The sequence below is a fragment of the Salvelinus fontinalis genome, chromosome 36, assembly GCF_029448725.1.
Source record: "Salvelinus fontinalis isolate EN_2023a chromosome 36, ASM2944872v1, whole genome shotgun sequence".
NCBI classification, from domain to species: Eukaryota; Metazoa; Chordata; class Actinopteri; order Salmoniformes; family Salmonidae; genus Salvelinus; species Salvelinus fontinalis.
In genome coordinates this window covers 23,878,311-23,904,810 of record NC_074700.1, presented here as the reverse complement: position 1 = coordinate 23,904,810, position 26,500 = coordinate 23,878,311, and the positions used below count along the sequence as shown (strand labels likewise).

The following is a 26,500-nucleotide window of genomic DNA, read 5'->3' as shown; positions in this document are numbered from 1 at the left end:
AGGAGAATTAACGTAGCAGGATAGGAGAATTAACGTAGCAGGATAGGAGAATAAACGTAGCAGGATAGGAGAATTAACGTAGCAGGATAGGAGAATCAACTTAGCAGTTTAGGAGAATCAACGTAGCAGTTTAGGAGAAGGGTTAGGGTTAGCTAAAATGCTAAAATTGTCCCAGACTAGGGCTGTTACGGTGACCGTATTACTGCCACACCGGCATTCACGAGTCATGACCGCAGTCAAATTCCACGTGACCGGTAAATCACGGTATCTAGGCTTCTCCAAAACTGCCCTCTGATGGTCATTAGTTATCTACCAAATTTGCTAACGACCAGTTACTAACTAATGGCCTGGTAATAACAGCTAATTACTAATGGCCTGGTAATAACAGGTAATTACTAATGGCCAGGTAATAACAGCTAATTACTAATGGCCTGGTAATAACAGGTAATTACTAATGGCCCGGTAATAACAGCTAATTACTAATGGGCCAGTAATAACAGCTAATTACTAATGGCCCGGTAATAACGGACAGTTACTAATGGCCTGGTAATAACAGCTAATTACTAATGGACTGGTAATAACAGCTAATTACTAATGGCCTGGTAATAACCGCTAATTACTAATGGCCTGGTAATAACAGCTAATTACTAATGGACTGGTAATAACAGCTAATTACTAATGGCCTGGTAATAACCGCTAATTACTAATGGCCCAGTAATAACAGCTAATTACTAATGGCCCGGTAATAACAGCTAATTACTAATGGCCTGGTAATAACAGCTAATTACTAATGGACTGGTAATAACAGCTAATTACTAATGGCCTGGTAATAACAGCTAATTACTAATGGCCCAGTAATAACAGCTAATTACTAATGGACTGGTAATAACAGCTAATTACTAATGGACTGGTAATAACAGCTAATTACTAATGGACTGGTAATAACAGCTAATTACTAATGGCCCGGTAAATAGCACTCTATTGTCCATCTAATCCACACGTGTCAAACTCATTCGACGGAGGGCAAAGTGTCTGCGGGTGCTCCTCCCTTGTGCTTGATTGATGAATTAAGGTCACTAATTAGTAAGGAACTCCCCACACCTGGTCGTCTAGATCTTAATTGAAAGGAAAAACAAAAACCCATAACCCACAGACACTAGGCCCACACTAGGCTCTCACTAGGCCCTCAATAAGCCCTGACTAGGTCCACACTAGGCCCACTCTAGGCCCTCACTAGGCCCTCAATAAGCCATGACTAGGTCCACACTAGGCCCACACTAGGCCCTCACTAGGTCCACACTAGGCCCTCACTAGGCCCACACTAGGCCCACACTAGGCCCTCACTAGGCCCACACTAGGCCCTCACTAGGCCCTCACTAGGCCCACACTTGGCCCACACTAGGTCCACACTAGGCCCTCACTAGGCCCACACTAGGGCCTCACTAGGCCCACACTAGGGCCTCACTAGGCCCACACTAGGTCCACACTAGACTCTCACTAGGCCCTCACTAGGCCCTCAGTAGGTCCACACTAGGCCCTCACTAGGCCCTCAGTAGGTCCACACTAGGCCCTCACTAGGACCACACTAGGTCCACACTAGGCCCTCACTAGGCCCACACTAGGTCCACACTAGGCCCTCACTAGGACCACACTAGGTCCACACTAGGCCCTCACTAGGACCACACTAGGTCCACACTAGGCCCTCACTAGGCCCTCAGTAGGTCCACACTAGGCCCTCACTAGGACCACACTAGGTCCACACTAGGCCCTCACTAGGCCCTCAGTAGGTCCACACTAGGCCCTCACTAGGACCACACTAGGTCCACAATAGGTCCACACTAGGCCCACACTAGGCCCTCCGTGGAATCTGCTTGACACCCATAATCACTCTGGCATCAAAGCAATGGAAAATGAAATCAAACGCTTCATGAGAGACCTGGCATTCAGAGTTTGAGCGGAATGGGATCACCTGTTGCTCAGTGAGATCCAGCTCCTCATAGCTGGTTGATGCATGGAATGAAATAAGTGTTCCTACAAGCCCATGTTGCGCAACATTTCTTTAAATTATGCAATTGCGTGAGAAAACAGAGTTTTCAGCTTTCTATAGGCTAACTATATATATATTTATCAGCTTTCTATAGGCTAACTATATATATATTTATCAACTTTCTATAGGCTAACTATATATATATTTATCAGCTTTCTATAGGCTAACTATATATATATTTATCAACTTTCTATAGGCTAATTATATATATATATTTATCAACTTTCTATAGGCTAACTATATATATTTATCAACTTTCTATAGGCTAATTATATATATATTTATCAACTTTCTATAGGCTAATTATATATATATTTATCAACTTTCTATAGGCTAACTATATATTTATCAACTTTCTATAGGCTAACTATATATTTATCAACTTTCTATAGGCTAACTATATTAATATTTATCAACTTTCTATAGGCTAACTATATATATATTTATCAACTTTCTATAGGCTAACTATATATATATTTATCAACTTTCTATAGGCTAACTATATATATATTTATCAACTTTCTATAGGCTAACTATATATATATTTATCAACTTTCTATAGGCTAACTATATATATATTTATCAACTTTCTATAGGCTAACTATATATATATTTATCAACTTTCTATAGGCTAACTATATATATATTTATCAACTTTCTATAGGCTAACTATATATATATTTATCAACTTTCTATAGGCTAACTATATATATATTTATCAACTTTCTATAGGCTAACTATATATATATTTATCAACTTTCTATAGGCTAACTATATATATATATTTATCAACTTTCTATAGGCTAACTATATATATATTTATCAACTTTCTATAGGCTAATTATATATATATTTATCAACTTTCTATAGGCTAACTATATATATATATTTATCAACTTTCTATAGGCTAACTATATATATATTTATCAACTTTCTATAGGCTAACTATATATATATTTATCAACTTTCTATAGGCTAACTATATATATATTTATCAACTTTCTATAGGCTAACTATATATACACTGCTCAAAAAAATAAAGGGAACACTTAAACAACACAATGTAACTCCAAGTCAATCACACTTCTGTGAAATCAAACTGTCCACTTAGGAAGCAACACTGACTGATGTGCCATCCTGGATGAACTGCACTACCTGAGCCACTTGTGTGGGTTGTAGACTCCGTCTCATGCTACCAGTAGAGTGAGAGCACCGCCAGCATTCAAAAGTGACCAAAACATCAGCCAAGAAGCATAGGAACTGAGAAGTGGTCTGTGGTCACCACCTGCAGAACCACTCCTTTATTGGGGGTGTCTTGCTAATTGCCTATAATTTCCACCTTTTGTCTATTCCATTTGCACAACAGCATGTGAAATTTATTGTGAATCAGTGTTGCTTCCTAAGTGGACAGTTTGATTTCACAGAAGTGTGATTGACTTGGAGTTACATTGTGTTTTTTAAGTGTTCCCTTTGTTTTTTTGAGCAGTGTATATTTATCAACTTTCCTGACATTGAACACATTGCTTTGCGCATTCATTTTTTTGTGGACTTTTTGAAAATACAAAATTCAAAAGGCACTCGCACATCTGAGCAAACTTTTTTGCAGGTGCATAGCAACAGTTGAACAAGATGAAGGAAAAAGGAAACCGCACACTGCTCTTGATAGTATCACTGATCTTTAATAAGCTTACGTATCGGCCTTCGTCAGAGCTTTTGTGAATTGTTTTAAATTAGCACCCTTATGTAGACCTAGCCCCACCCACATCCGTTCCACGCATCGAAAGTGGTTGGAGGCGAAGGAAAAGTGTTACCAAATATAACAATATGCATTTCATAATTATTCAAATAAAGTGTGTAAATAAGACGTATTCAACACGTCTGTAAAACTACAATGAGGACGTAGCAAGTTTCCATTAATCCTTGGGTACATCGTACGAAAAACATCTGAGTAATCTTAAATAGGGACATAATTCATGTTGAAATTCACAACATAACATACATAGGCATTTCATCATTAAGTCCTTTAGGAAATAATGTCTGGAGGGTGAAAATCCCAAAACATTCTCTTTTACTCATAGGGTTATTAACATCACCTCCCCTGTCTGATATCTTAACTTTCTCTATGCCATTAAAATCATTAAAATGTACAGCGACTGGATAATCCCTGTCGTTTCTCCTGATTGAACTTTTATGTTCACTAATTCTCTGTTTGAGAGAGCGGGGGGTTTTACCGACATAACAGAGCCCACATGGACATTTAATAATGTAAATAACATGGGTGGTGGAACACGTAATAATGTCATTTATTTGGACCCGTTTTCCTGTGTGTGGGTGACAGAAATATTCACACTTTATCATATTGTTGCACTGTGCGCATCCTCTGCATTTATAGCTACCATTTGGTAGAGGGCGTAAAAGAGCTTGGCTAATTTTCTTAAGTGGCTGGCAGTTGGCATGAACCAATTTATCTCGTAAATTGCGACCTCTCCTATACACAATACGTGGTGAATATTTAAATTCAGCCGGCAAAGCTGGGTCCGATGATAAAATATGCCAGTGTTTCTTGACCACATCTCCCACTTTTCGCGAATTCAAAGTATATGTAGTTGTGAACATTACGGAGTGTCCTGTAGCTTTAGCGGGTATTTTTGTAGCAGTTCATCTCGTGTTTTTTCCAATGCCAAATTAAGAGCTTCATCCACACATTGTGACGAATAGCCTCTTTTTAGAAACCTCATGCGCATCTCTGCTGCTTTTTCTAGATAATCCTCTGTGGAGTGGCATATACGGCGCAGTCTGAAAAACTGGCTTCTTGGAAGTCCTCTTTTTAATGGCTCAGGGTGGAAGCTGTCACCCTGTAATAGAGTATTTCTGTCCGTTTCTTTTCTATACAGAGTTGTAAACAAGGTTCCATTTGATTTCTCAATCCACATATCGAGATAATGAACACGTTGAGTGTCACATTCAATAGTGAATTTGAGATTGGGATCAATGTCATTGAGTAGTGCCATAAAATCTGACAGTTCTTCTTCAGTTCCTACCCATATACAAAAACATGTCGTCAATATATCGATACCACTTCAGGACTTTATTCAAAAATGGATTCTCGTTTTCATTGTTAACAAAACGTTCTTCAAAAAGACCCATATAGAGGTTAGTATAGCTCGTAGCGAATGTAGAGCCCATCGATGTTCCATTCGTTTGGAGGTAGTAGTCATCATCAAACCTGAAATAGTTATATGTCAAAACATATTCAGCCAGCTCTAGAATTAAGTTTGTTGGTGGATATTCGTTAGTATCTCTGTCTCTCAAATAGTGTGCTAGTGCTGCCAGCCCCCCACACACACACATGGGGAATGCTGGTATATAGACTCTTGACATCTAATGTGACCAAAATACAGTCTTCTGTTAAACCCCTTATTGGTGAGATCTTGTTTATGAAGTCTATAGAGTCTTTTCCATATGATGGCAATGATTGCACATGAGTTTAAAAAAAATTGTTTACAAAGTTTGACAACGGCTCTAGCATTGAGCCTATTCCTGCAACCACTGGTCTGCCTGGATAGTTGCCTTGTGTTTTAGGGTTGTGTCATTTCGGTATATTATACAGGCATGGACGTATGGCACATTTGTAGCAAAGGTATTCATATTCAGGTTATGAGATAAGGTTGTTTAATCGGGCTCCAGAATAGAGCTAATGTCCCTTTGGAACACCTGTGTGGGATCAACACAAACGTTCATTACTGAGTTGTCTCTGAATATCTTTCATAGTCTAAAACAACCACAGCACCGCCCTTGTCTGCAGGTTTGATAACCAAACATGTTCTTCTGTCCTGGTCAGGTTCTTCTGAATGTGGTTTGTTTGTCCCGTATATACTGACATGGCTTCTTGTTCCACTAACCTACAATAGGTATTAATCGAGGAGTTGTTAACCATAGGACAGAATTTGCTTTTGGGCTTAAAATGGGTACCAGTTCTTCGTTGGGTTTCTAGGTCCGAAACAGTGTTTTGCGAAAACAAATGCTTAAGTTTAATCTTGCGAAAGAATTTAAACAGATCAACTTTCGTATCGAATGGTTTGTCTGTACATGTAGGTACAAAAGAGACGCCCTTAGATAAGACTGACACTTGTGGACTTTTTAAAACCCTATTGTCATGTATCTTGTAGCCTAGCCCATAGGCCTACAGTTGAAGTCGGAAGTTTACACGCAATTGAAGTTGGAGTCATGAAAACTCGTTTTTCAACCACTCCACAAATTTCTTGTTAACAAACTATAGTTTTGGAAAGTCGGCTAGGACATCTACTTTGTGCATGTGTAACAGTATAACTTTAAACCGTCCCCTCGCCCCGACACGGGCGCGAACCAGGGACCCTCTGCACACATCGACAACAGTCACCCACGAAGCAGCGTTACCCATCGCTCCACAAAAGCCACGGCCCTTGCAAAGCAAGGGGCAACACTACTTAAGTCTCAGAGCAAGTGACGTAACTGATTGAAATGCTACTAGCGCGTACCCGCTAACTAGCTAGCCATTTCACATCCGTTACACTCACCCCCCTTTCAACCTCCTCCTTTTCCGCAGCAACCAGTGATCCGGGTCAACAGCATCAATGTAACAGTATAACTTTAAACCGTCCCCTCGCCCCGACACGGGCGCGAACCAGGGACCCTCTGCACACATCGACAACAGTCACCCACGAAGCAGCGTTACCCATCGCTCCACAAAAGCCACGGCCCTTGCAAAGCAAGGGGCAACACTACTTAAGTCTCAGAGCAAGTGACGTAACTGATTGAAATGCTACTAGCGCGTACCCGCTAACTAGCTAGCCATTTCACATCCGTTACACATGACACAAGTCATTTTTCCAACAATTGTTTACAGACAGATTATTTCACTTATAATTCACTGTATCACAATTCCAGAGGGTCAGAGGTTTACATACACTAAGTTGACTGTGCCTTTAAACAGCTTGGTAAATTCCAGAAAATTATGTCATGGCTTTAGAAGCTTCTGATAGGCTAATTGACATCATTTGAGTCAATTGGAGGTGTATCTGTGGGTGTATTTCAAGGCCTACCTTCAAACAACTGTGCCTCTTTACTTGACATCATGGGAAAATCAAAAGAAATCAGCCAAGACCTCAGAAAAACAATTGTAGACCTCCACAAGTCTGGTTCATCCTTGGGAGCAATTTTCAAACGCCTGAAGGTACCACGTTCATCTGTACAAACAATAGTACGCAAGTATAAACACCATGGGACCACGCAGCCGTCATACCGCTCAGAACAACAGCAAAGGACCTTGTGAAGATGCTGGAGGAAACAGGTACGAAAGTATTTATATCCACAGTAAAACGAGTCCTATATCAACATAACCTGAAAGGCCGCTCAGCAAGGAAGAAGCCACTGCTCCAAAACCGCCATAAAAAAGCCAGACTACGGTTTGCAACTGCACATGGGGACAAAGATCATACTTTTTGGAGAAATGTCCTCTGGTCTGATGAAACAAAAATAGAACCGTTTGGCCATAATGACCATCGTTATGTTTGGAGGAAAAAGTGGGAGGCTTGCAAGCTGAAGACCACCATCACAACCATGAAGCACAGAGGTGGCAGCATCATGTTGTGGGGGTGCTTTGCTGCAGGAGGGACTGGTACACTTCACAAAATAGATGGCATCATGAGGGAGGAAAATGATGTGTATATATTGAAGCAACATCTCAAGACATCAGTCAGGAAGTTAAAGCTTGGTCGCAAATGGGTCTTCCAAATGGACAATGACCCCAAACATACTTCCAAAGTTGTGGCAAAATGGCTTAAGGACAACAAAGTCAAGGTATTGGAGCCCTGACCTCAATCCTATAGAAAATGTGTGGGCAGCACTGAAAAAGCTTGTGCGAGCAAGGAGGCCTGCAAACCTGACTCAGTTACACCAGCTCTGTCAGGAGGAATGGGTCAAAATCCACCCAACTTATTGTGGGAAGCTTTTGGAACGCTACCCGAAACGTTTGACACAGTTAAACAATTTAAAGGCAATGCTACCAAATACTAATTGAGTGTATGTAAACTTCTGACCCACTGGGAATGTGATGAAAGAAATAAAAGCTGAAATAAATTATTCTCTCTACTATTATTCTGAGATTTCACATTCTTAAAATAAAGTGGTGATCCTAACTGACCTAAGACAGGGCATTTTTACTAGGATTAAATGTCAGGAATTGTGATAAACTGAGTTTAAATGTATTTGGCTAAGGTGTATGTAAACTTCCGACTTCAACTGTATTTCATTCTGATTTCAATGTTGGTCTAATATGGCTACCTCTTGCCCGAATAAGCTACAATAGCCAACTGAAGGTCATTATGTCATTATGCATGCATTACGACCTACAGAGGCTAGTGAAACAAGACCCCTGGAACAGGGTTGGAGAGCCCATAGCCTACAGAGCCTAGTGAAACAAGATCCCTGGAACAAGGTTGGAGAGCCCATAGCCTACAGAGCCTAGTGAAACAAGATCCCTGGAACAAGGTTGGAGAGCCCATAGCCTACAGAGCCTAGTGAAACAAGATCCCTGGAACAAGGTTGGAGAGCCCATAGCCTACAGAGCCTAGTGAAACAAGATCCCTGGAACAAGGTTGGAGAGCCCATAGCCTACAGAGCCTAGTGAAACAAGATCCCTGGAACAAGGTTGGAGAGCCCATAGCCTACAGAGCCTAGTGAAACAAGATCCCTGGAACAAGGTTGGAGAACCCATAGCCTACAGAGCCTAGTGAAACAAGATCCCTGGAACAAGGTTGGAGAGCCCATAGCCTACAGAGCCTAGTGAAACAAGATCCCTGGAACAAGGTTGGAGAGCCCATAGCCTACAGAGCCTAGTGAAACAAGATCCCTGGAACAAGGTTGGAGAGCCCATAGCCTACAGAGCCTAGTGAAACAAGATCCCTGGAACAAGGTTGGAGAGCCCATAGCCTACAGAGCCTAGTGAAACAAGACCCCTGGAACAAGGTTGGAGAGCCCATAGCCTACAGAGCCTAGTGAAACAAGATCCCTGGAACAAGGTTGGAGAGCCCATAGCCTACAGAGCCTAGTGAAACAAGATCCCTGGAACAAGGTTGGAGAGCCCATAGCCTACAGAGCCTAGTGAAACAAGATCCCTGGAACAAGGTTGGAGAGCCCATAGCCTACAGAGCCTAGTGAAACAAGATCCCTGGAACAAGGTTGGAGAGCCCATAGCCTACAGAGCCTAGTGAAACAAGATCCCTGGAACAAGGTTGGAGAGCCCATAGCCTACAGTGCCTAGTGAAACAAGATCCCTGGAACAAGGTTGGAGAGCCCATAGCCTACAGAGCCTAGTGAAACAAGATCCCTGGAACAAGGTTGGAGAGCCCATAGCCTACAGAGCCTAGCGAAACAAGATCCCTGGAACAAGGTTGGAGAGCCCATAGCCTACAGAGCCTAGTGAAACAAGATCCCTGGAACAAGGTTGGAGAGCCCATAGCCTACAGAGCCTAGTGAAACAAGATCCCTGGAACAAGGTTGGAGAGCCCATAGCCTACAGAGCCTAGTGAAACAAGATCCCTGGAACAAGGTTGGAGAGCCCATAGCCTACAGCCTAGTGAAACAAGATCCCTGGAACAAGGTTGGAGAGCCCATAGCCTACAGAGCCTAGTGAAACAAGATCCCTGGAACAAGGTTGGAGAGCCCATAGCCTACAGAGCCTAGTGAAACAAGACCCCTGGAACAAGGTTGGAGAGCCCATAGCCTACAGAGCCTAGTGAAACAAGATCCCTGGAACAAGGTTGGAGAGCCCATAGCCTACAGAGCCTAGTGAAACAAGATCCCTGGAACAAGGTTGGAGAGCCCATAGCCTACAGAGCCTAGTGAAACAAGATCCCTGGAACAAGGTTGGAGAGCCCATAGCCTACAGAGCCTAGTGAAACAAGATCCCTGGAACAGGGTTGGAGAGCCCATAGCCTACAGAGCCTAGTGAAACAAGATCCCTGGAACAAGGTTGGAGAGCCCATAGCCTACAGAGCCTAGTGAAACAAGATCCCTGGAACAAGGTTGGAGAGCCCATAGCCTACAGAGCCTAGTGAAACAAGATCCCTGGAACAGGGTTGGAGAGCCCATAGCCTACAGAACCTAGTGAAACAAGATCCCTGGAACAAGGTTGGAGAGCCCATAGCCTACAGAGCCTAGTGAAACAAGATCACTGGAACAAGGTTGGAGAGCCCATAGCCTACAGAGCCTAGTGAAACAAGATCCCTGGAACAAGGTTGGAGAGCCCATAGCCTACAGAGCCTAGTGAAACAAGATCCCTGGAACAAGGTTGGAGAGCCCATAGCCTACAGAGCCTAGTGAAACAAGATCCCTGGAACAAGGTTGGAGAGCCCATAGCCTACAGAACCTAGTGAAACAAGACCCCTGGAACAAGGTTGGAGAGCCCATAGCCTACAGAACCTAGTGAAACAAGATCCCTGGAACAGGGTTGGAGAGCCCATAGCCTACAGAGCCTAGTGAAACAAGATCCCTGGAACAGGGTTTGAGAGCCCATAGCCTACAGAGCCTGGTGAAACAAGATCCCTGGAACAGGGTTGGAGAGCCCATAGCCTACAGAACCTAGTGAAACAAGACCCCTGGAACAAGGTTGGAGAGCCCATAGCCTACAGAACCTAGTGAAACAAGACCCCTGGAACAAGGTTGGAGAGCCCATAGCCTACAGAACCTAGTGAAACAAGATCCCTGGAACAGGGTTGGAGAGCCCATAGCCTACAGAGCCTAGTGAAACAAGATCCCTGGAACAGGGTTGGAGAGCCCATAGCCTACAGAGCCTGGTGAAACAAGATCCCTGGAACAGGGTTGGAGAGCCCATAGCCTACAGAGCCTGGTGAAACAAGATCCCTGGAACAGGGTTGGAGAGCCCATAGCCTACAGAGCCTGGTGAAACAAGATCCCTGGAACAGGGTTGGAGAGCCCATAGCCTACAGAACCTAGTGAAACAAGATCCCTGGAACAGGGTTGGAGAGCCCATAGCCTACAGAGCCTAGTGAAACAAGATCCCTGGAACAGGGTTGGAGAGCCCATAGCCTACAGAACCTAGTGAAACAAGATCCCTGGAACAAGGTTGGAGAGCCCATAGCCTACAGAACCTAGTGAAACAAGACCCCTGGAACAAGTTTGGAGAGCCCATAGCCTACAGAATCTAGTGAAACAAGATCCCTGGAACAGGGTTGGAGAGCCCATAGCCTACAGAGCCTAGTGAAACAAGATCCCTGGAACAAGGTTGGAGAGCCCATAGCCTACAGAGCCTAGTGAAACAAGATCCCTGGAACAAGGTTGGAGAGCCCATAGCCTACAGAGCCTAGTGAAACAAGATCCCTGGAACAAGGTTGGAGAGCCCATAGCCTACAGAGCCTAGTGAAACAAGATCCCTGGAACAGGGTTGGAGAGCCCATAGCCTACAGAGCCTAGTGAAACAAGATCCCTGGAACAAGGTTGGAGAGCCCATAGCCTACAGAGCCTAGTGAAACAAGATCCCTGGAACAAGGTTGGAGAGCCCAAAGCCTACAGAGCCTAGTGAAACAAGATCCCTGGAACAAGGTTGGAGAGCCCATAGCCTACAGAGCCTAGTGAAACAAGATCCCTGGAACAAGGTTGGAGAGCCCATAGCCTACAGAGCCTAGTGAAACAAGATCCCTGGAACAGGGTTGGAGAGCCCATAGCCTACAGAGCCTAGTGAAACAAGATCCCTGGAACAAGGTTGGAGAGCCCATAGCCTACAGAGCCTAGTGAAACAAGATCCCTGGAACAGGGTTGGAGAGCCCATAGCCTACAGAGGCTAGTGAAACAAGATCCCTGGAACAGGGTTGGAGAGCCCATAGCCTACAGAGCCTAGTGAAACAAGATCCCTGGAACAGGGTTGGAGAGCCCATAGCCTACAGAGGCTAGTGAAACAAGATCCCTGGAACAAGGTTGGAGAGCCCATAGCCTACAGAGGCTAGTGAAACAAGATCCCTGGAACAGGGTTGGAGAGCCCATAGCCTACAGAGGCTAGTGAAACAAGATCCCTGGAACAAGGTTGGAGAGCCCATAGCCTACAGAGGCTAGTGAAACAAGATCCCTGGAACAGGGTTGGAGAGCCCATAGCCTACAGAGGCTAGTGAAACAAGATCCCTGGAACAGGGTTGGAGAGCCCATAGCCTACAGAGCCTGGTGAAACATGTTCTTATAAGCCAAGTGCTCAATTCTTCAAATGAACCACATTAATCTGCTTTACAACCGGTGAAGCCTACCCGGCTTATTAAAAACGTTAACGGGTGAAGTGCTTCCTTCCTTGTGGGCTATTCTAAATTAAAAATAATTCCACACATTTATTAGTAGGCTGTATGTAAAGACCAGATTAAATTGAGAATAGTCTGATGGGTGAGAATATTATCAAGTTCTTGTCAAATTGTGAATTAGAGACTGATGAAGTGTGTGCAGCCTGCACAAAAAACAGAGCACATACATGCCTTTCATGAAACTTTTTTCAAATCCTCATTAGAGTCACATCATGCAACCTTACAATGTATTAAAAATCCAAATTTATATCACAAACAGTGGCGGTTCTAACTCTAAATTAAGCATACAGGAGGACCTGTCTCAGATGATCAATTTGTTAACTGTTCAACACAGAATAGTGCGAACTCCCTCTGAATCGTTTAGGAAAAAGACCCTTTCTATTTTATTCAGATATCTTCAATTGTATTCTTCAAACTATAAAATAATGCCTTGGGAATTCTAAGCAAATCTTGTCTGCTAAATGAACTAGTGTTGCCCACAGTCATTATGGCATAGCCAGATCAGGACCTAACAGAAGGACAACTCAGAATATGATATTCTGTTCTCCTGAAATAAGCAAAATGTTCTTCTTAAATGTAGATGTTCCAAAGGTCCGCATCAATGGCTTGTAGGCTATGAAGCCCTGTGAGACTGGCAGTGATTTGCATGACAGTTACCGGCTGACAAAAAAAGTAATATCCACACAGCTCTGTCCCAGACGCGACTCCAACATATAGCCACAACCAGGCCTGCTCTAAGAACAGCCTTTGTTTCCAATAACGTGATTCTGCTCAGACCAGACTAGAGACAGATGGTTGATATTTCAGTAGTACTTTATACACAGGTTTGTATGGGTATGCTTCCTGTCCCTCTCTCTCCTACAGTGTGTCTCCTACAGTGTGTGTGTGTGTGTGTGTGTGTGCGTGCGTGCGTGCGTGCGTGTGTGTGTGTGTGTGTGTGTGTGTGTGTGTGTGTGTGTGTGTGTGTTTTCCTGCTGTGTTAACCCTCTCTCTCTCCTACAGTGTGTCTCCTGCAGTGTGTGTGTGTGTGTGTGTGTTTTCCTGCTGTGTTAACCCTCTCTCTCTCCTAGTGTGTCTCCTGCAGTGTGTGTGTTTTCCTGCTGTGTTAACCCTCTCTCTCTCCTAGTGTGTCTCCTGCAGTGTGTGTGTGTTTTCCTGCTGTGTTAACCCTCTCTCTCTCCTAGTGTCTCCTGCAGTGTGTGTGTTTTCCTGTTGTGTTAACCCTCTCTCTCTCCTAGTGTGTCTCCTGCAGTGTGTGTGTTTTCCTGCTGTGTTAACCCTCTCTCTCTCCTAGTGTGTCTCCTACAGTGTGTGTGTGTTTTCCTGTTGTGTTAACCCTCTCTCTCTCCTAGTGTGTCTCCTGCAGTGTGTGTGTTTTCCTGCTGTGTGTGTGTGTGTGTTTTCCTCTCTCTCTCCTAGTGTGTCTCCTGCAGTGTGTGTGTTTTCCTGCTGTGTTAACCCTCTCTCTCTCCTAGTGTGTCTCCTACAGTGTGTGTGTGTTTTCCTGTTGTGTTAACCCTCTCTCTCTCCTAGTGTGTCTCCTGCAGTGTGTGTGTTTTCCTGCTGTGTGTGTGTGTGTGTTTTCCTCTCTCTCTCCTAGTGTGTCTCCTGCAGTGTGTGTGTTTTCCTGCTGTGTTAACCCTCTCTCTCTCCTAGTGTGTCTCCTACAGTGTGTGTGTGTTTTCCTGTTGTGTTAACCCTCTCTCTCTCCTAGTGTGTCTCCTGCAGTGTGTGTGTTTTCCTGCTGTGTTAACCCTCTCTCTCTCCTAGTGTGTCTCCTGCAGTGTGTGTGTTTTCCTGCTGTGTTAACCCTCTCTCTCTCCCCTGCTGCAGTTCGCCAGTATGCTGACATTTGTCTGTTCAGTACGGCTCAGTACAAGTGTCCTGTTGCACAGGAAGAGGCAGAGTGAGTCCCCTTCTCTCCATCCCTGTCCCCTTCTCTCCATCCCTGTCCCCTTCTCTCCATCCCTGTCCCCTTCTCTCCATCCCTGTTCCCTTCTCTCCATCCCTGTCCCCTTCTCTCCATCCCTGTCCCCTTCTCTCCATCCCTGTCCCCTTCTCTCCAAACCTCTCTCTCCATCCCTGTCCCCTTCTCTCCAAACCTCTCTCTCCATCCCTGTCCCCTTCTCTCCAAACCTCTATCTCATCCTCCTTCTCCTCTTCTTTGTCTCGTCAGAGAGAGAGAGAGAGAGAAAGAGATGCAGACAGATTGTGTGGCCAAACAGACACTCACTTTAATTAGTGTTTTGTTGTATTATTTCTGCATATCTTCTACCTCATATTGTATGAGCCTCTATGACATCACCCAACCCCCTTTCTGCTGGCACTACCATGCCAGAATACCCCTCTCCTCCTCTTCCCCTCTCCTCCTCTTCCCCCATCTAACCCCCTCTCAATGGCCCCAGGTAACCTCATCTTATCCCGTCTAGTAACATCACAGCCCCTTGTCCCCTTGTTATGACATCTTAGAGTCAGTGTTTTTCCCCCCTGTACTGTAGTTTTACAGGTGACTGATGTAGTTCTGCACAGATGTGACACCTACAAAAAGTCTGTGGGCCGTGCCTCCGACCGGTGAGTAGAGAAGGAGCGACTGGCAAGGCCTTGACCCAAAATGGCCGCCCAAGACGTAACCCCCAGAGCTCCCAGACCCAGACCTCCCCACAACCCCAGTACCTGGCTTGATTTTCGGTCCACCAAAACTTTCCCTCATGGCCTAAATCGAGATGCCCTACCTCACACTCTGACAATTGTCCTCCTTGTCCCCTGTTATCCAGTCCTCCACAAGAAGCCACTGGCCCCAAAACCCAATATCCTTTCTCTCAAATGAAGAGGATTCTCTCCCAGTCTAGTCCCCTTCAATGAGTCTAGTCTCCCTCCCTGTTCCAGCATCTCACAGATCCTTTGTTTTCCTCTGTTCTTTCCTTACTGCTTCCCCAGCGTTGTGGATGCCTATACAAGAGGGACTAGGAACCCATCACATATGAAAGAAATAATAAATCATTTTCTCTCTCTCACCTCCTCCACAGTGACCAGGTGTCCCCCAGCAGTACGTTCTGTAAGGTGTACACCCTGACTCCCACGCTCACCAACAACCGAGAAAAGAGAGGCCTGGCTCTGGACGGCAAGCTGAAGCACGAAGACACCAACCTGGCCTCCAGCACCATGTAAGAGACTAGAGAGACTAGAGAGACTAGAGAGAGAGACTAGAGAGAGAGAGAGAGAGAGAGAGACTAGAGAGAGAGAGAGAGAGAGAGAGAGAGAGAGAGAGAGAGAGAGAGAGAGAGAGAGAGAGAGAGAGAGAGAGAGAGAGAGAGAGAGAGAGAGACTAGAGAAACACATTACAGAGAGAGAGAGAGAGAGAGAGAGACTAGAGAAACACATTACAGAGAGAGAGAGAGAGAGAGAGAGAGAGAGAGAGAGAGAGAGAGAGAGAGAGAGACTAGAGAAACACATTACAGAGAGAGAGAGAGAGAGAGAGACTAGAGAAACACATTACAGAGAGAGAGAGAGAGAGAGAGACTAGAGAAACACATTACAGAGAGAGAGAGAGAGAGAGAGACTAGAGAAACACATTACAGAGAGAGAGAGAGAGAGAGAGAGAGAGAGAGAGACTAGAGAAACACATTACAGAGAGAGAGAGAGAGAGAGAGACTAGAGAAACACAATAAAGAGAGAGAGAGAGAGAGAGAGACTAGAGAAACACATTACAGAGAGAGAGAGAGAGAGAGAGACTAGAGAAACACATTACAGAGAGAGAGAGAGAGAGAGAGAGACTAGAGAAACACATTACAGAGAGAGAGAGAGAGAGAGAGACTAGAGAAACACATTACAGAGAGAGAGAGAGAGAGAGAGACTAGAGAAACACATTACAGAGAGAGAGAGAGAGAGAGAGAGGAGAGAGAGAGAGGACTAGAGAAACACATTACAGAGAGAGAGAGAGAGAGAGAGAGAGAGAGAGAGAGAGACTAGAGAAACACATTACAGAGAGAGAGAGAGAGAGAGAGAGAGAGAGAGAGACTAGAGAAACACATTACAGAGAGAGAGAGAGAGAGAGAGACTAGAGAAACACATTACAGAGAGAGAGAGAGAGAGAGAGACTAGAGAAACACATTACAGAGAGAGAGAGAGAGAGAGAGACTAGAGAAACACATTACAGAGAGAGAGAGAGAGAGAGAGACTAGAGAAACACATTACAGAGAGAGAGAGAGAGAGAGAGACTAGAGAAACACATTACAGAGAGAGAGAGAGAGAGAGAGACTAGAGAAACACATTACAGAGAGAGAGAGAGAGAGAGAGACTAGAGAAACACATTACAGAGAGAGAGAGAGAGAGAGAGACTAGAGAAACACATTACAGAGAGAGAGAGAGAGAGAGAGACTAGAGAAACACATTACAGAGAGAGAGAGAGAGAGGAGAGAGACTAGAGAAACACATTACAGAGAGAGAGAGAGAGAGAGAGACTAGAGAAACACATTACAGAGAGAGAGAGAGAGAGAGAGAGACTAGAGAAAACACATTACAGAGAGAGAGAGAGAGAGAGAGACTAGAGAAACACATTACAGAGAGAGAGAGAGAGAGAGAGTCTAGAGAAACACATTACAGAGAGAGAGAGAGAGAGAGAGACTAGAGAAACACATTACAGAGAGGAGAGAGAGAGAGAGAGACTAGAGAAACACATTACAGGAGAGAGAGAGAGAGAGAGACTAGAGAAACACATTACAGAGAGAGAGAGAGAGAGAGAGACTAGAGAAACACATTACAGAGAGAGAGAGAGAGAGAGAGACTAGAGAAACACATTACAGAGAGAGAGAGAGAGAGAGAGAGACTAGAGAAACACATTACAGAGAGAGAGAGAGAAGAGAGAGAGAGAGAGACTAGAGAAACACATTACAGAGAGAGAGAGAGAGAGAGAGACTAGAGAAACACATTACAGAGAGAGAGAGAGAGAGAGAGAGACTAGAGAAACACATTACAGAGAGAGAGAGAGAGAGAGAGAGACTAGAGAAACACATTACAGAGAGAGAGAGAGAGAGAGAGAGACTAGAGAAACACATTACAGAGAGAGAGAGAGAGAGAGAGAGACTAGAGAAACACATTACAGAGAGAGAGAGAGAGAGAGAGACTAGAGAAACACATTACAGAGAGAGAGAGAGAGAGAGAGAGAGAGAGAGACTAGAGAAACACATTACAGAGAGAGAGAGAGAGAGAGAGAGAGAGAGAGAGACTAGAGAAACACATTACAGAGAGAGAGAGAGAGAGAGAGAGACTAGAGAAACACATTACAGAGAGAGAGAGAGAGAGAGAGAGAGAGACTAGAGAAACACATTACAGAGAGAGAGAGAGAGAGAGAGACTAGAGAAACACATTACAGAGAGAGAGAGAGAGAGAGAGACTAGAGAAACACATTACAGAGAGAGAGAGAGAGAGAGAGACTAGAGAAACACATTACAGAGAGAGAGAGAGAGAGAGAGACTAGAGAAACACATTACAGAGAGAGAGAGAGAGAGAGAGACTAGAGAAACACATTACAGAGAGAGAGAGAGAGAGAGAGACTAGAGAAACACATTACAGAGAGAGAGAGAGAGAGAGAGACTAGAGAAACACATTACAGAGAGAGAGAGAGAGAGAGAGACTAGAGAAACACATTACAGAGAGAGAGAGAGAGAGAGAGACTAGAGAAACACATTACAGAGAGAGAGAGAGAGAGAGAGACTAGAGAAACACATTACAGAGAGAGAGAGAGAGAGAGAGACTAGAGAAACACATTACAGAGAGAGAGAGAGAGAGAGAGACTAGAGAAACACATTACAGAGAGAGAGAGAGAGAGAGAGACTAGAGAAACACATTACAGAGAGAGAGAGAGAGAGAGAGACTAGAGAAACACATTACAGAGAGAGAGAGAGAGAGAGAGACTAGAGAAACACATTACAGAGAGAGAGAGAGAGAGAGAGACTAGAGAAACACATTACAGAGAGAGAGAGAGAGAGAGAGACTAGAGAAACACATTACAGAGAGAGAGAGAGAGAGAGACTAGAGAAACACATTACAGAGAGAGAGAGAGAGAGACTAGAGAAACACATTACAGAGAGAGAGAGAGAGAGACTAGAGAAACACATTACAGAGAGAGAGAGAGAGAGAGAGAGAGACTAGAGAAACACATTACAGAGAGAGAGAGAGAGAGAGAGAGAGAGAGAGAGACTAGAGAAACACATTACAGAGAGAGAGAGAGAGAGAGAGACTAGAGAAACACATTACAGAGAGAGAGAGAGAGAGAGAGAGACTAGAGAAACACATTACAGAGAGAGAGAGAGAGAGAGAGAGACTAGAGAAACACATTACAGAGAGAGAGAGAGAGAGAGAGAGACTAGAGAAACACATTACAGAGAGAGAGAGAGAGAGAGAGAGACTAGAGAAACACATTACAGAGAGAGAGAGAGAGAGAGAGAGACTAGAGAAACACATTACAGAGAGAGAGAGAGAGAGAGAGAGACTAGAGAAACACATTACAGAGAGAGAGAGAGAGAGAGAGAGACTAGAGAAACACATTACAGAGAGAGAGAGAGAGAGAGAGAGACTAGAGAAACACATTACAGAGAGAGAGAGAGAGAGAGAGAGACTAGAGAAACACATTACAGAGAGAGAGAGAGAGAGAGAGAGACTAGAGAAACACATTACAGAGAGAGAGAGAGAGAGAGAGAGACTAGAGAAACACATTACAGAGAGAGAGAGAGAGAGAGAGAGAGAGAGAGAGACTAGAGAAACACATTACAGAGAGAGAGAGAGAGAGAGAGAGAGAGAGACTAGAGAAACACATTACAGAGAGAGAGAGAGACTAGAGAAACACATTACAGAGAGAGAGAGAGAGAGAGAGAGAGAGACTAGAGAAACACATTACAGAGAGAGAGAGAGAGAGAGAGAGAGAGAGACTAGAGAAACACATTACAGAGAGAGAGAGAGAGAGAGAGACTAGAGAAACACATTACAGAGAGAGAGAGAGAGAGAGAGAGACTAGAGAAACACATTACAGAGAGAGAGAGAGAGAGAGAGACTAGAGAAACACATTACAGAGAGAGAGAGAGAGAGAGACTAGAGAAACACATTACAGAGAGAGAGAGAGAGAGAGACTAGAGAAACACATTACAGAGAGAGAGAGAGAGAGAGAGAGAGAGACTAGAGAAACACATTACAGAGAGAGAGAGAGAGAGAGAGACTAGAGAAACACATTACAGAGAGAGAGAGAGAGAGAGAGAGAGAGAGACTAGAGAAACACATTACAGAGAGAGAGAGAGAGAGAGAGAGAGAGAGACTAGAGAAACACATTACAGAGAGAGAGAGAGAGAGAGAGAGAGAGAGAGAGACTAGAGAAACACATTACAGAGAGAGAGAGAGACTAGAGAAACACATTACAGAGAGAGAGAGAGAGAGAGAGAGAGAGACTAGAGAAACACATTACAGAGAGAGAGAGAGAGAGAGAGAGACTAGAGAAACACATTACAGAGAGAGAGAGAGAGAGAGAGAGACTAGAGAAACACATTACAGAGAGAGAGAGAGAGAGAGACTAGAGAAACACATTACAGAGAGAGAGAGAGAGAGAGAGAGAGAGAGAGAGACTAGAGAAACACATTACAGAGAGAGAGAGAGAGAGAGAGAGAGACTAGAGAAACACATTACAGAGAGAGAGAGAGACTAGAGAAACACATTACAGAGAGAGAGAGAGAGAGAGAGAGAGAGAGACTAGAGAAACACATTACAGAGAGAGAGAGAGACTAGAGAAACACATTACAGAGAGAGAGAGAGACTAGAGAAACACATTACAGAGAGAGAGAGAGAGAGAGAGAGACTAGAGAAACACATTACAGAGAGAGAGAGAGAGAGAGAGAGAGAGAGAGAGAGAGACTAGAGAAACACATTACAGAGAGAGAGAGAGAGAGAGAGAGACTAGAGAAACACATTACAGAGAGAGAGAGAGAGAGAGAGAGAGACTAGAGAAACACATTACAGAGAGAGAGAGAGAGAGAGAGAGAGACTAGAGAAACACATTACAGAGAGAGAGAGAGAGAGAGAGAGAGACTAGAGAAACACATTACAGAGAGAGAGAGAGAGAGAGAGACTAGAGAAACACATTACAGAGAGAGAGAGAGAGAGAGACTAGAGAAACACATTACAGAGAGAGAGAGAGAGAGAGACTAGAGAAACACATTACAGAGAGAGAGAGAGAGAGAGACTAGAGAAACACATTACAGAGAGAGAGAGAGAGAGAGACTAGAGAAACACATTACAGAGAGAGAGAGAGAGAGAGACTAGAGAAACACATTACAGAGAGAGAGAGAGAGAGAGAGAGACTAGAGAAACACATTACAGAGAGAGAGAGAGAGAGAGACTAGAGAAACACATTACAGAGAGAGAGAGAGAGACTAGAGAAACACATTACAGAGAGAGAGAGACGAGAGAGACAGAGACACTAGAGAAACACAGATTACAGAGAGAGAGACCAGAGAGACGAGAGAGACAGAGAGACGAGAGAGAGAGACGAGAGAGACAGACGAGAGAGACAGAAAGAGAGAGACAGAAAGAGAGAGAGAGAAAGAGAGAGAGAGAGAAAGAGAGAGAGACAGAAAGAGAGAGAGACAGAAAGAGAGAGAGACAGAGAGAGACAGAGAGACTGTAGCACCCGGCGTGACCCTACTATAATCTAAAGTCAAATGTCTACTGTTTGCTGGTGCATCTGTCCCCAACCAAGGTGGGCCTACAGCAGCACCTATATCTTCTGCACAGATTCTGTCAGACCTGGACCCTGACAGTAAATCTCAGTAAGGCAAAATTAATAGTGTTCCAAAAAAGGTCCAGTTGCCAGGACCACAAATACAAATTCCATCTAGACACGGTTGCTCTAGAGCACACAGAAAACTATACAGTGAGGGAAAAAAGTGTTTGATTCCCTGCTGATTTTGTACGTTTGCCCACTGACAAAGAAATGATCAGTCTATTTTTTTTATTTTTTTATTTTACCGTTATTTTACCAGGTAAGTTGACTGAGAACACGTTCTCATTTGCAGCAACGACCTGGGGAATAGTTACAAGGGAGAGGAGGGGGATGAATGAGCCAATTGTAAACTGGGGATTATTAGGTGACCATGATGGTTTGAGGGCCAGATTGGAAATTTAGCCAGGACACCGGGGTTAACACCCCTACTCTTACGATAAGTGCCATGGGATCTTTAATGACCTCAGAGAGTCAGGACACCCGTTTAACGTCCCATCCGAAAGACGGCACCCTACACATTATAATTTTAATGGTAGGTTTATTTGAACAGTGAGAGACAGAATAACAACAAAAAAATCCAGAAAAACGCATGTCAAAAATGTTATAAAATGATTTGCATTTTTATGAGGGAAATAAGTATTAGACCCCCTCTCAATCAGAAAGATTTCTGGCTCCCAGGTGTCTTTTATAGGTAACAAGCTGAGATTAGGAGCACATAAAAGACCCCTGTCCACAGAAGCAATCAATCAATCAGATTCCAAACTCTCCACCATGGCCAAGACCAAAGAGCTCTCCAAGGATGTCAGGGACAAGATTGACAAGGCTGGAATGGGCTACAAGACCATCGCCAAGCAGCTTGGTGAGAAGGTGACAACAGTTGGTGCGATTATTCGCAAATGGAAGAAACACAAAAGAACTGTCAATCTCCCTCGGCCTGGGGCTCCATGCAACATCTCACCTCGTGGAGTTACAATGATCATGAGAACGGTGAGGAATCAGCCCAGAACTACACGGGAGGATCTTGTCAATGATCTCAAGGCAGCTGGGACCATAGTCACCAAGAAAACAATTGGTAACACACTACGCCGTGAAGGACTGAAATCCTGCAGCGTCCGCAAGGTCCCCCTGCTCAAGAAAGCAGTTTGCCAATGAACATCTGAATGATTCAGAGGACAACAGGGTGAACGTGTTGTGGTCAGATGAGACCAAAATGGAGCTCTTTGGCATCAACTCAACTCGCCGTGTTTGGAGGAGGAGGAATGCTGCCTATGACCCCAAGAACACCATCTCCACCGTCAAACATGAAGGTGGAAACATTATGCTTTGGGGGTGTTTTTCTGCTAAGGGGACAGGAAAACTTCACTGCATCAAAAGAACGATGGACGGGGCCATGTACCGTCAAATCTTGGGTGAGAACCTCCTTCCCTCAGCCAGGGCATTGAAAATGGGTTGTGGATGGGTATTCCAGCATGACAATGACCCAAAACACACGGCCAAGGCAACAAAGGAGTGGCTCAAGAAGAAGCACATTAAGGTCCTGAGTGGCCTAGCCAGTCTCCAGACCTTAATCCCATAGAACATCTGTGGAGGGAGCTGAAGGTTCGTGTTGCCAAACGTCAGCCTCAAAACCTTAATGACTTGGAGAAGATCTGCAAAGAGGAGTGGGACAAAATCCCTCCTGAGATGTGTGCAAACCTGGTGGCCAACTACAAGAAACGTCTGACCTCTGTGATTGCCAACAAGGATTTTGCCACCAAGTACTAAGTCATTTTTTGCAGAGGGGTCAAATAGTTATTTCCCTCATTAAAATGCAAAAACATTTTTGACATGTGTTTTTCTGGATTTCTTTGTTATTCTGTCTCTCACTGTTCAAATAAACCTACCATTAAAATTATAGACTGATTATTCTTTGTCAGTGGGCAAACGTACAAAATCAGCAGAGGATCAAATACTTTTTTCCCTCACTGTACATACCTCTGCCTAAACATCAGCATCACAGGTAACTTCCACAAAGCTGTGAACGATCTGATTGACAAGCCAAGAAGGGCCTTCTATGCCATTAAAAGGAGCATAAAATTCTTCATCCCAATTAGGATCTGGCTAAAAATACTGGAATCAGTTATAGAACCCATTGCCCTTTATGGTTGTGAGGTCTGGGGTCCGCTCAGCAACCCAGAATTCACAAAATGGAACAAACACCAAATTGAGACTCTGCATGCAGAATTCTGCAAAAATATCCTCCGTGTACAACGTAAAACACCAAATAATGCATGCAGAGCAGAATTAGGCCGATACCCGCTAGTTATCAAAATCCAGAAAAGAGCCGTTAAATTCTACAACCACCTAAAAGGAAGCGATTCCCAAACCTTCCATAACAAAGCCATCACCTACAGAGAGATGAAACTGTTGAAGAGTCCCTTAAGCAAGCTGGTCCTAGGGCTCTGTTCACAAACACAAACACACCCCACAGAGCCCCAGGACAGCAACACAATTAGACCCAACCAAATCATGAGAAAACAAAAAGAGAATTACTTGACACATTGGAAAGAATTTACCAAAAAACAGAGCAAACTAGAATGCTATTTGGCCCTAAACAGAGAGTACACAGTGGCAGAATACCTGATCACTGTGACTGACCCTAACTTAAGGAAAGCTTTGACTATGTAAAGACTCAGTGAGCATAGCCTTGCTATTGAGAAAGGCCACCCTGGGCAGACCTGGCTCTCAGGAGAAGACAGGCCATGTGCACACTGCCCACAAAATGAGGTGGAAACTGAGCTGCACTTCCTAACCTCCTGCCAAATGTATGACCATATTAGAGACACATATTTCCCTCAGATTACACAGACCCACAAAGAAATACCACAGTGTGCCATCACAGCAGCAAGATTTGTGACCTGTTGCCACAAGAAAAGGGCAACCAGTGAAGAACATCGTTACGAAACTGTATATAGACAATTACATTTGAAATGTCTATTCCTGTCACGCCCTGACCGTAGAGAGCCTTTTAATGTCTCTATTTGGTTTGGTCAGGGTGTGATTTGGGGTGGGCATTCTATGTTTTGTGTTTCTATGATTTTCTATTTCTATGTTTTGGCCAGGTATGGTTCTCAATCAGGGACAGCTGTCTATCGTAGTCTCTGATTGGGAACCATACTTAGATAGCCTTTTTTCCCACCTGTCTTTGTGGGAAGTTGACTTTGTTTAGGGCACATAGCCTTTGAGCTTCACGGTTTGTTTTTGTAGTGTTTATTGTTTTGTTCGGCGTCATTTTGATTTATTAAAGAAAATGTACGCCCACCACGCTGCACCTTGGTCCTCCTCTTTCAACAGCCGTGACAGAACTTCCCACCACCAAAGGACCAAGCAGCGTGGTAAGAAGGAGGACTGGACATGGGAGGACATTTTAAATGGCAAGGGATCCTGGACGTGGGAGGAGATCCTGGCCGGGAAGGATCGCCTGCCCTGGGAGCAGGTAGAAGCAGAGAGGAAGACGAAGGCAGCAGCTAAAGCGGAGCGACAACGTTATGAGGGAACACGGCTGGCAAGGAAGCCCGAGAGGAAGCCCCCAATTTTTTTTGGGGGGGGGGGGGGGGGGGCACACGGGGAGTGTGGCAGAGTCAGGTTGGAGACCTGAGCCAACTCCCCATGCTTACCGTGGAGGGCGTCTACTGGTCAGGCACCGTGTTATGCGGTGGAGCGCACGGTGTCTCCAGTATGTGTTCTTAGCCCGGTGCGCTACATCCCAGCTCCCCGCATCGGCCGGGCTAGAGTGGGCATCGAGCCAGGACGGAGTGTGCCAGCCCTGCTCTCCAGACCTCCAGTGCGTCTCCTCGGGCCAGGATATCCTGAGCCGGCTCTGCGCACTGTGTCTCCAGTGCGTCTGCAAAACCCAGTGCGTCCTGTGCCTGCGCCCCGCATGTGCAGGGCCAAAGTCACCATCCAGCCAGGACGGGTTGTGCAGGCTCTTAGCTCGAGACCTCCAGTGCGCCGCCACGGCCCAGTGTATCCGGTGCCTCGGCCAAGGACAAGGCCTCCTGTATGTCTCCCCAGCCTGGTGAGTCCTGTGCCTGTGCTAAGCCCTAACCCTCCTGCATGTCTCCCCAGCCTGGTGAGTCCTGTGCCTGCTGCCAGAGCCAGGCTTCCTGTGTGTCTCTCCACTCCAGTGATGATCCATGGCAAGAAGCCTCCAGTGATGATCCATGGCAAGAAGCCTCCAGTGATGATCCATGGCATGAAGCCTCCAGTGATGATCCATGGCAAGAAGCCTCCAGTTATGATCCATGGCACGAAGCCTCCAGTGATGATCCATGGCACGAAGCCTCCAGTGATGATCCATGGCACGAAGCCTCCAGTGATGATCCATGGCAAGAAGCCTCCAGTGATGATCCATGGCAAGAAGCCTCCAGGGGTGAGACATGGCACGAAGCCTCTAACGAGGGCCTCCAGTCCGGAGCCTCCAGCGACGGTCTCCAGTCCGGAACCTCCAGAGACGGCCTCCAGTACGGGGCCCGCAGCAACGAGGGTGCCCAGTCCGGGGCCCGCAGCAACGAGGGTGCCCAGTCCGGGGCCCGCAGCAACGAGGGTGCCCAGTCCGAGGCCCGCAACGAGGGTCCCCAGTCCGGGGGCGGCGGCGAGGTCCCCCACACCAGAGACGTCACCAAAGCGGGGTGAGCCAGAGGTGGAGCGGGATCTGCGTCCCGGGATCTGCGTCCCTGCCTTTTACTGAGGAGTGGCTTCCATCTGGCCACTACCAAAAGAAAAAACTGATTGGTGGAGTACTGCAGAGATGGATGTCCTTCTTGAAGGTCACCTCCCTGACCAAGGCCCTTCTTCCCCGATTGGCCAGTTTGGTCGGATGGCCAGCTCTAGGAAGAGCCTTGGTGGTTCCAAACTTCTTCAATTTAAGAATGATGGAGACCATTGTGTTCTTGGGGACCTTCAATGCTGCAGACATTTTTTCGTACCCTTCCCCAGATCTGTGCCTCGACACAATCCTGTCTCAGAGCTTTACAGACAATTCCTTTGACCTCATGGCTTGTTTTTTGCTCTGACATGCACTGTCAACTGTGGGACCTTATATAGACAGGTGTGTGCCTTTCCAAGTCATGTCCAATCAATTGTATTTACCACAGGTGGATACCAATCAAGTTGTAGAAACATCTCAAGGATGATCAATGGAAACAGAATGCACCTGAGCTCAATTTCGAGTCTCATAGCAAAGGGTCTGAATACTTATATAAATATGTATTTCTGTTTTAAATTTGTAATACATTTGCAAAATGTGTAAAAAACATTATGGGGTTTTGTGTGTAGATTGCTGAGGATTTTTTTATTTATTGAATCCAT

At 45.0% G+C, this 26,500-nt stretch overlaps 1 protein-coding gene across 5 annotated transcripts in view; it reads left to right on the top strand.

The window, feature by feature from the left end:
- The window catches only part of LOC129835492 (arrestin red cell-like), a 97,552-nt gene that overhangs the window by 64,710 nt on the left and 6,342 nt on the right, over positions 1 to 26,500 (top strand). For all 5 annotated transcript variants that reach the window (XM_055901136.1, XM_055901138.1, XM_055901137.1 and 2 more), the window contains 2 exons: positions 14,221 to 14,293; positions 15,414 to 15,551. In XM_055901136.1, the coding sequence (XP_055757111.1) occupies positions 14,221 to 14,293; positions 15,414 to 15,551 (211 nt within the window). The remainder of the gene's footprint in view (positions 1 to 14,220; positions 14,294 to 15,413; positions 15,552 to 26,500) is intronic.